Consider the following 9,692-nt stretch of genomic DNA (forward strand, 5'->3'; position numbering starts at 1 on the left):
ATAGACCCCAACAGCTGCTTGAGTTTAGTTGCAGCTGTGTGCTAGCTGTCACACAACAAGACTGGAGTGAAGGTGGTTGTCAGAAAGGTGTAGTAATTTAGTATTAGTCACACGCAACGTTACAAAACAACCACAGCACAGCCAAGGCTTGTCTTAGTTAACCTAACACCACAGGTGAAAACAGTGCTTCACCCTCTGTACTAGCGTGTGACGCAGAAGGGCGTGTGAGCCGTGGGTTGCCGACCTCTGATCTAGATAGTAACCATGTAGCCGTTACTATCTAGACGGATTTCTCAAGTCCATTTAACATGATCCATCCACTGCGGCTGAGAGAGAAGCTACAGGAAATGTAAGTAATCATGTCCACCATCTCATGGATTGCATACTACCTGACACACAGTCTGCAGTATCTGAGACTTTATGATTTGTTGAGGTGCCATACTGGAGCTCCACAGGGAATTGTGCTTTTTCACATTGCCTTGTACACCTCAGGCTTTTCAGTAAAACTCAATATACTATGTTATTACTAATGGGAGAGAGTGGGAGCACAGAACACTAGGATATTATTTTGTGGAGTATTCTGGGAGGAATCATCTGCTTCTGAATGTGAATAAAATCACATAGACTACTGAAGGATGAGTACGGCTATACAACTCCTGTCTATCCTGTTGATGTGGTGGAGGAGTACCTGTGCGCCCGGGTTTCCACATCAATAACAAGCTGAACTGGAAGCCCAACACAGAGGCTCTAAACAAGACAGAGAAGAGCAGCAGTGGTGGGTGCCAAAAAAGAAAAAAGAAAAAGACAACATAATATTGCAATATTCCGTGTGGAAATATTGTGTCACTACAGGCACACTAGATATACTTATTTTATTAGAGGGCTAACCATTCTGCAATAACGTTAGCCAAGGAAACTTAAATGAACTGAACTGAAAAACTATCCAGCAATAGACTAATTGCAACTCTTGGTGACTAATGGTTGCCCAGAGTTTGAGGACGTTGTGCACTCATGATCACTTGCACAGGTCGCCCGATCGGATGCAACTGTCTGCAAACAGGTGCAGTGTAACTAACTGCAGTTTTTCTGACAGATTATTGAAGGTTTATAAACAACTGCCATTTATTTTTCTATTATCAAAAGCAGATTGCATGTAATTACCAAGTAGACCCCATTCAATCGCACACTGATAGCAGACTCTCTCATGCCAACATTTATGACAGGTTTTAGTGACAATGTTCATATGCTTTACAAGCTTATTTTACAGCAAAAATAACTGAAGCGAGATAACTTTATCTTACTGGATTTTGAGGACATAATTTGCTGTGTCTTGTTACTCCCAAATCTAACTAGCTAGTTCTACTTCATCACAAAGCTCAGAGCCTTTAAAGCTGGGGTCCCCAATCCCAGTCCACGAGGGCCGGTGTCCTTGCAGGTTTTAAATCTCACCCTGGGTCAACACACCCGTATCACATGAGTTCATTACCAGGCCTCTGGAGAACTTCAAAACATGTTGAGATGCAGGGAGAGCAGGGAACAGCTGGGGGACAGAGTGTCTCGAGAGTTGGAGACAGATGGAAAGGTGAAGATGCAAGGAGTAGAGGTGGTAAAGGTGGATGAGTTGGTCAACCATCCAAAGCAACAGTCAGTGCATGAGACAGGTGCAGCAGGTGGAGACGATTGCCTGGGGTGATTTTTGAGGAGGATAGCAGTAAGAGTGAAAGGGAAGGATTAGAAGGTGGTAGTGAGACCTGCTGTGATGTGTGGTTTGAAGACTGTGGCACTGACCCAAAAAAAAGATGAAGACAAGACGCCGAGCTGGCACTGACCATGATGGACAAGATTAGAAATTAGTATATCCGACAGACAGCTCGGATTGAGCAGTGTGAAGACAGGGAGACAAAGCTGGGCTGGAGGTCGATGCTAAAGATAGGGTGAGATGAAGGGAAATGATCCGCTGTGGCAACCCCTAAGGCCGAAAGACTATCATTATTACATCATAAGTTCAACTGCTATTTCCAAAATAAAAAAACAAATAAAACATAGCTGGTTTCTTATTCATTCCCATGGTGCACTGCGTGTCAGTTATGAAAACTTCCCCATATGGTTGCTGAGTCTCGTGAAGTTCATTACTGGATATTGATGCGCTAAATGTGACTCTAACTATGGTTATCATTTGCTGTAAACGTGTTATTTTCACTCGAAATAACTCGGGGTTGGTGGCCAGACATGTTCACGTATAAAGGATTTTAAGACTTCGTGAAAACAGAGGGTCAAAATATTCGTGTCCGATGATGGGTGCATTAGCAAGAGCTACACTAGCAAGGCAAGCTAGAGGTGAGAAAGGCGCTAAGAGAAGTAACACTACAGCGGCAGAAAAAGCGCACTTTTGTCCTCGTGTGTCTTACCCTCCTCGCCGGTCCCGTGCACGGAACACCCGGTCAGATATCCGGGTAAAAACCCCAGCTATGGCCGGTGAGTACACGGAGTACACCAGCCTCCTCCAGGACATGGGAGCCGCCATTGCTGCAGCACTGCGAGTTTGAAAAAACTTTATAGACACCCCTCTCAGTTGACATACACAGACGCTTTCTACACTGTGCAGTACACAAGATTGTAGTGACAGCTCAAACCGTGCCAAGCAACTTCAATTCAGTTCAATTCAGTTGTATTTGTATTGCTTCAAAGCACAACAACATTTGCCTGAAGGCGCTTTAAACTGAAAGGTAAAGACCTTACAATAATAAGACCCTACTGTAATAGGTAAGGTGCTTTTCTTTTAATTAAATAAATTAAATATCGCTGGTTTGGGATCTGTTTTTCTGTGATTTTGGGGGTGATTTTAAGTGTCTTTTAATGACCTGCAAATTATTTATGCTCCATTTTTAAATTAACCACCAAGGCACTCTTTAAAAAAGACATATGTGACCACAGAAAAGCTTAAAGATATATTTTTGGTAACACATCTTCCTGTTCAGTTACCTGTTAAAGGTGTGCCTTGAAGATTTTCAGTCATGCAATGCATGACGTGCATTGTTTCAGCTGACTGATAAATGTGTGTGTATGTGTTTATATTTGGAAGGCTCATAGCACATGAGAATCTTCATTACTGCTGTCTTATAACAACAATACTCGCAGCAGTACGTTTCAGTAGAATGATATGGAGAACAATCAGGACTACTATCTAACTTTACTGCTTTATTGATTTCAAAACACTTTAAATATGAGTTGATATCTTTTATGGCCTTACAGCCTATGTTTGTTCTTGGATTGTTAATGAACATATTAGAAAGAAAGACCAGTAATCATAGCATTTGTAATTGATTCTCACTATTTTTCAGAGTAAATTTAAACCTTTTTCTCCTCTAAAGTTACAGATTTGGCTCTTAATTTAAAACGAGTCACTCTTTCAACCTTTCATTACATATAGGGCATTTGCATGCTCAAGCAACACTGTAGGCTGTTGCTCAAGAGCATTTGCAGTAAGTCAGATGTTTCCTGACACGGACACGACACAGCGGACTGAGGGACCCCTATCTTTAAACATAAGCCAGTTTGTTGTAGGTCAGATGCTATTTATCCTTCATGCTGTTAAGAAAGAGAAGGGAGAATGCAATGACAGCCCATGTTGATGCTGAATAGCTTGAAAATATCTGACCTTAAGGTAAGGCTTTGTTTATGGAAACTCAGCAGAGAGATTTGTAACAGCACAAGGAAATAGACATAAACCTTGAAAGTAGGTTACTTGATTATTTCAGTGAAACACCTAAAAAAAAATTCTACCTGTGCTTTTTTTCTTAATTTGTGCACATGTGCTTTTGTATTCTGTGTTTGTCCAAACAAACTACAGCAAATTTAATAAATAGTAGAGTAACATTCACTGCGGTACAGTTTTAAAATACTTGAGTCTTTACTCAACCTCAGCAGATTAAATATTGAATAGATACGAGTACTTTAATTCACAGCATTATGACAACTTTTCACCTAGATACAAATTTAGGGGTGCTTTTTTAAAAATAAAAAAATAATAATACTTCTCCTACCTATCTGGGATTACTGAGACCTGATATGTATTAAAACTAAGAATAATATTTTCATACATTAAGATATTTTTTGTTTAAGTCTTTAACAGAAGTCTGTGCATTTTCCTGGTAATCCTGTCAATCTTCTGCATCAGTAAAAGTAACCCTGCTAAAAACAAAAAAAAAGTAAATACGATTTTTATTACAATCCTGCTGATTTTCCTTTAGGGAGAAAGAACAAAATGTCTTCTACGGGTGTGAATATGTTTATATAACCCATATTTTCGGGGGAAATGCTGATTTCTACATAGATATCAACACTTGGATGCATTATTTTATATGGAACTGAGGATTTTTAATGCTTTAACGGCAGATCTGAGTGTTAGATGAATGCAGAAAAAAAGAAGGGTCCTGCAGTGCATGTACAAGCATATTATGGTTAGTTATTATAGCGAGAATATGTGGAGTATGTCTCTAAAACATGAGCCATAGCTGCGGTTTTATATTGTGCCATATGTGGAGCTTTTAACTTTTTCACCTTGTCGAGAAGGGAATCCAGCAGCAGTACCAGGAAACAGCCCGGTAAAGGTCACGCTGATTATTTATTGGCGATCCGCCAAGAGCGGGCGCGAGCCCGCGCGTGTGTTCTTTTGCGTGCGTGAGCGTGCGTTCGTGTGTTTACTGGAAGAACCTCTGAACGGAGGGGGGCGGAGCTTTACGAACATCGGCTTTACTCACTGGAAACAACCTCCAGTAAACCTCCTCCCCTCCCCTCCTCCCCCAACACACACACACGGGGAGTTCTCCGGCAGATACCGCTGCCGACACATTCCTCTGCTCGGTAAGGAAACCCACACGCTCTTTTGGATACTTTTTTATGGATTTTAATGCCTGAGTTAATATTTTTTCAAGCACTACTTTCGGGTAGTTTGCGTATCTTTTCTTTTGGCGACGAGCGGCTGCGGCGCTGGGCTGAGTGTATCCACAAGGTAAGTTAAAACATTTAAAAGCGGTTCGCTGGTCATCGTCTTAAAGTAGGCAAAATGACAGAAAACTGGGGTATGGGGCACTTTAAAGCGCTGTGGTTTTATTTAGCAGCTCGGGCTCTCGCTGAAGACGGTCCTAAAAGTGTTAATGCTCGGGGGGTTCGCAGTATCACCAGTAGTGGACCGAGTTTAACGCCAGTGGCTCCGTAGCAGTTCTGAGTCGCTATGGCGCCTGCACTGTCCGGTGAAGCCGACTTCCAATTCCCGTAGAGCCTGCAGGGTATCTTGGGAAACCAGAACCAGACGGGACACCTTTTCAGTCATCGTGAAACCGGAGAACGGGGCTTCCGAGCAGGAATACAGCTATTTAGCAAAGAGAAATGGAGGGGGTTAATAGAAGAAAAAAATTGCGCTGGCTGGACTCTTTCACAGTGACCCCGATTCAGAAATCCCTTGTTGCGGTGCGCCCGATCGAAGACAATTGAAAGCAATCAGGATCCAGTTGCTGTCTGGCTGCACGGTGCAGCAGCACGAGTAAGCAGTGCATTCATTTAAACTAAATATAACCTGCCTGCTCGCTGCCCGCTCATGCCATATGCATTTGTTACAGTCGCCATAACTGCATTTTTATGGGGGTAAACTGAGAGCTTCAGTGTGGCACAGTGGCCATTTATTTCTCACTGCCTATGCAGGAGTGAAATTCAAATGAGGCTCTATGGCTCTATATTTGCAAGCCAAGATGAGGTTATATATAGCTGGAAGTGCTTAATCTTTGCTCACTGTCTCCCTCCAGCTGTGTATAGGTGCTCTCTACCAGCCCCTCTCTGGATGCATCAGACTCCTCTTCCCCGGGGCCCTGGACCCGGTGTGTGACCCCGCCATCCTCACCCCGCTCCCCCCCTCGTCTCCCCTCTCGCTCTGCTGCCGACTCTCTTCCACCTGTCCAATCCCGCGCTCCTTTTCTGGGCCCCCTGCCTCTCGATCAGCAGGGAGAGGCAGGGGGCCATGGCATGGCCATGGTAACCTTTGCAGGACACAACCCCCTTGCCATGAGCAGCATCACCTCTCCAGAGGGCAGGGTTCAGGGGTCGAACTTTACCCCACATCATTTCAAGCCCTTCAGCTCGCATGAACACTACCAGCAGGTCAGTCACATCTGAGGAGTTAGCTAAACTATTACGTTTTGTGTGTGTGGTTTCTTTGGCATTCTTGGAAATTCAACATGGCTTTTTTTTTTTTTTTACCCGTTTCAGGTGATGCGTGCACTGCATAAGCTTCAGCAGAGTGGCTTTTACTGGGGAGCTGTCGGAGGCCGGGAAGCCAGCTCCCTGCTACGCTCTCAACCCCCTGGCACTTTCCTGGTCCGTGACTCCTCAGACCACCACCACTTCTTCACACTCTCTGTCCAGACAACTAAGGGAACCAAGAATCTGCGAATCCACAGTGAGGGAGGAGGCTTCTTCCTACAGCCAGACCCCCAAAATACCCAGGAGCTCCCGCAATTTGACTGTGTGCTGAAACTCGTAGCACACTACATGGGGAAGGGGCAAGATACTGAAGGGACCAAGGAACGGGCGAGTGGGGACAATCCAGAAGAGACAAAAACAAAGGCACACAATGTTTATCTGATCCATACCGGTGGGGAGAAAATCCCACTGGAATTGCGTCGACCCCTCTCGACTTGTCTCTCCAGCCTGCAGCACATGTGCAGGAGGACGCTGAACAATCAGGGCTTGGGGGCGTCTGAGCGGACTGAGCAGCTCCCGGACACACTTAGAGACTACCTGGAGGAGTATGATGCTCCTATATGACTGACAGGAACTGCGACAGGTTCTACTGCATGGACCAAGTGCCAGGATTACAGCACGGACCAGCTCTCGGTGAATGCGAGATTGTCTGTGTGGACATAAACTGACCAGACTGAGCCTTAAGTGCTAACATGAGGTCAGTTTTCCAGAATCAGCTGATCACTGATCTACTCTGGGTCACCCGCTGACCTTCTGGGGATGAGGAGTGTGATTTGGGTAACCGACGATTACCTCGTCCGTCCTGCTTTGCAAAAACACACAAAAACAAAAACACTGACCACTCAAGTGAGTGGCAGATGAAGCCTGAGGTCAAAGGTCAACGTTTCCTATGACTGACTGAGACGCAGAGCAGTGCCTCGTAGAAGATTAACCTGACTGGTCAATATTAACGATGGCAGCGAAAGGCATGATCAATGCACCACCAGTGATATTTTGGTGGGTTTAATGTGCTTCAAAGCTGCTGCTGTCTGCGTGACATTTACAACTGGACAGACAAACGGCAGTGGGTAGAGAGAGTGGGGGGTGGGGGGTTTCAGAGAAAAGGCAAAGTCCAAACGAGGGGGGCCCTGTACAGAGAACGCACAGGATTTGTTTGTCTGAGCGTGAGTGTGTGTGTGAGTGTGTTTGCGTTGTGGTGGTGCACACATTTCCATTGCTGCTTCCCGCAAGTGTTGCCTCATAGAGGGGGAGTGGGACGGTCATGCACTCTAGCTCCACATATGCAAACACACACCCACACCCTCAAACACACGCACAGGTATAGACCACATGAAGGTTTTGTTAGCATGGGAGTTTTGGGGGGATGGGGGGAGGTTAAAAAAATAATTACTAAGCATTTTCTTCTCCTATGTGTTCCTTGTTCCTGATCCATAACCATTTGACTGCCCAGCCCCCCCTCCCCCTGCCTTTTTGTTTCAGAGATGCATGTATGCTTTGACAGTGACAGAAAACAGGCCGCTCTTGCCGAGACAAAAGCTTTTTTACCGGGACAAAAGCCCTGGCATGGGACCAAACAAAACAGCAGACCTTATTTTTATCCCGACTGGCTGGAAAAATGTCAGCGACACTGTAAAGCTCCTTGGGGGAATGATGATAATGGTGATGATCCCAAAGATGCGGAGAGGGCGAGGATTTTAAAGCAGAGGGAGGAGTGGGATTGGGAGAAGGAAACTGAAAAGGAGGGGTAGACTTGGGGGAGAAAGGTGGGAGGAGACATACTGGTATACAGCTAAACAAAAACTCCGATAAGAGGAAATGATAGAGCACAACAGGACGCCGCTCCTGTAAATATAACTGCCCTGTGTGAGGGGGAAAAAGATTTTAGCTGAGTCTTATTTCTGTCTTGGATTATCATCTCCGGCTCATTTCTATTTGTTAAAATGCCCCAGTGTGTTTGAATATCTGTCTGCCTTCTCCTGTAACTTCAGAAAGGATTTGTATTTTTTACTTTGTCTACTTTTCCATCATAACCTCTGGAGGAGGAGAAGTGAACAGTTGGACTTGTCTGAATGTTAAGGATACACTACACTTTTCCCTCAAGTGATTCTTAAAAAAGAAAAGAAAACAGCCTTTTGTAAACCAGAATTCAAAACTTAGATTTGATCAAAAAAAGGAAGTGCTTTTGCTGTTTGACCCGTACCTGTGATCCATATTGGAGTGGCAGCCTTTTATGTTTTTGTCTGTTTGAGCTCACATGGCCACTCGAGGCGAGGGCGGCACACTTTTTTTTTTTTTTTTGGTCAAATCTGGGTCACATCAACACCAACTCTTTCTTCTTTTTTTTTTTTTTTAAAACATGTGTTGCACCGGTGGACCACGTGTATGTGAATCATATTGTCTTTTATAAAGACTCTCTCGCAACAGGCTGGCCACTAGTCTGGCAATACAAGCTGTAATACCTGAAATGACAAAGCATTACAGAAATAAATGAAAAGGAACGTTGCACATATTTATATTTCTAAAATATTTCAATAATTTATATTAAAAAGCACTATTTTTACAAAAGTCAATGCATTTGCCTTGTGTCTTAATTTACTGTTTTGTTTTGTTTTTCTTCTTTTGAACTTCCACCAATTCAATATTGACTGCACACACTTTTAATTTACTCTAATAAATTGTAAAATGGTTTTTATTCCAGCAATTCCTGGCCTCACAGCAAGACTATTTACTTACAATTGAGATTTCCTAGTTAAACAAAGCAGTGTTTATTCAGTCGGCACACTTTGAAAAAGAGTGAGCAGCAGCACACGAGGAGGACGCACATTCATCACCGGGTTAAAGTTGCTCCGATCCACGCTTCTCCGTTTCTTTGCCAGAGGATTGTGGATAAATTCCACAGGGATTGGAGAACGTATAGGGAAGGATGGAAGGAAAGGATGGAGGGAGGGCACAGCTGATGTGCACATGGCACAGTAACAAAGGGTTTCCCAGAAGGAGAGGGTTTAGGTCAACGTCATGCATGCACACTTTGACACAGCAGTCACTGTGTGGAGAGCTCACTTTGGGCTGGACCTAACTGGAAAGGAATGCAGTGGGGTTTTATACATCCTGCCTGAGGGGCTGAAAGAGGATGGTGTCCTCCAGGGAGTGTGTATGGATATGTGTGTGTGTTTGAGGTCAAATAGGTGAAAGGGTCCACGTGGAGGAGATTTATGATCGTCTGTGGTTTTAGTTTTTTTGTCTTTTAGTGCGCAGCCAAAGCAGAGTGTGTGTGTGCGTAAGTGGTTGGTCAAGCTAGATTGCGCCTGTTGGTAAAATTAAGCAGGAGGTGAGTTTCTTCATTTCTACACCCCCCCCCCCTCATTTCCCCGAACACACACACACAGATATGGTTCCCATTCCCTGCATACCTTGTGCTCTGTCTGAGGCTGGCTTCC

At 44.3% G+C, this 9,692-nt stretch overlaps 2 protein-coding genes across 5 annotated transcripts in view; one reads left to right on the forward strand and one right to left on the reverse strand.

The window, feature by feature from the left end:
• Positions 1 to 2,649, reverse strand: part of pgs1 (phosphatidylglycerophosphate synthase 1) — a 46,892-nt gene extending 44,243 nt beyond the window's left edge. The window contains exon 1 of the mRNA XM_082543290.1: positions 2,409 to 2,649. Within this exon, the coding sequence (XP_082399416.1) occupies positions 2,409 to 2,524 (116 nt within the window). The 5' untranslated portion in view covers positions 2,525 to 2,649. The remainder of the gene's footprint in view (positions 1 to 2,408) is intronic.
• socs3b (suppressor of cytokine signaling 3b) lies at positions 186 to 8,825 on the forward strand. Of its 4 annotated transcripts, none has more exons than XM_082543294.1 (3): positions 186 to 349; positions 5,802 to 6,153; positions 6,262 to 8,825. In XM_082543294.1, the coding sequence occupies exons 2-3, from the start codon at positions 6,019 to 6,021 to the stop codon at positions 6,817 to 6,819; spliced, it is 693 nt and encodes a 230-aa protein (XP_082399420.1). In that variant the 5' UTR covers positions 186 to 349; positions 5,802 to 6,018; the 3' UTR covers positions 6,820 to 8,825. The 4 variants fall into 4 exon arrangements, with proteins under 4 accessions (XP_082399420.1, XP_082399418.1, XP_082399419.1 ...); XM_082543292.1 differs by lacking the exon at positions 186 to 349 and adding an exon at positions 4,639 to 5,011; XM_082543293.1 differs by lacking the exon at positions 186 to 349 and adding an exon at positions 4,762 to 4,863.
• The last annotated feature ends 867 nt before the right edge of the window (positions 8,826 to 9,692 follow it).

The sequence above is a fragment of the Aulonocara stuartgranti genome (genome assembly GCF_965226115.1).
Source record: "Aulonocara stuartgranti genome assembly, chromosome: 8".
In the NCBI taxonomy this organism is placed as follows: Eukaryota; Metazoa; Chordata; class Actinopteri; order Cichliformes; family Cichlidae; genus Aulonocara; species Aulonocara stuartgranti.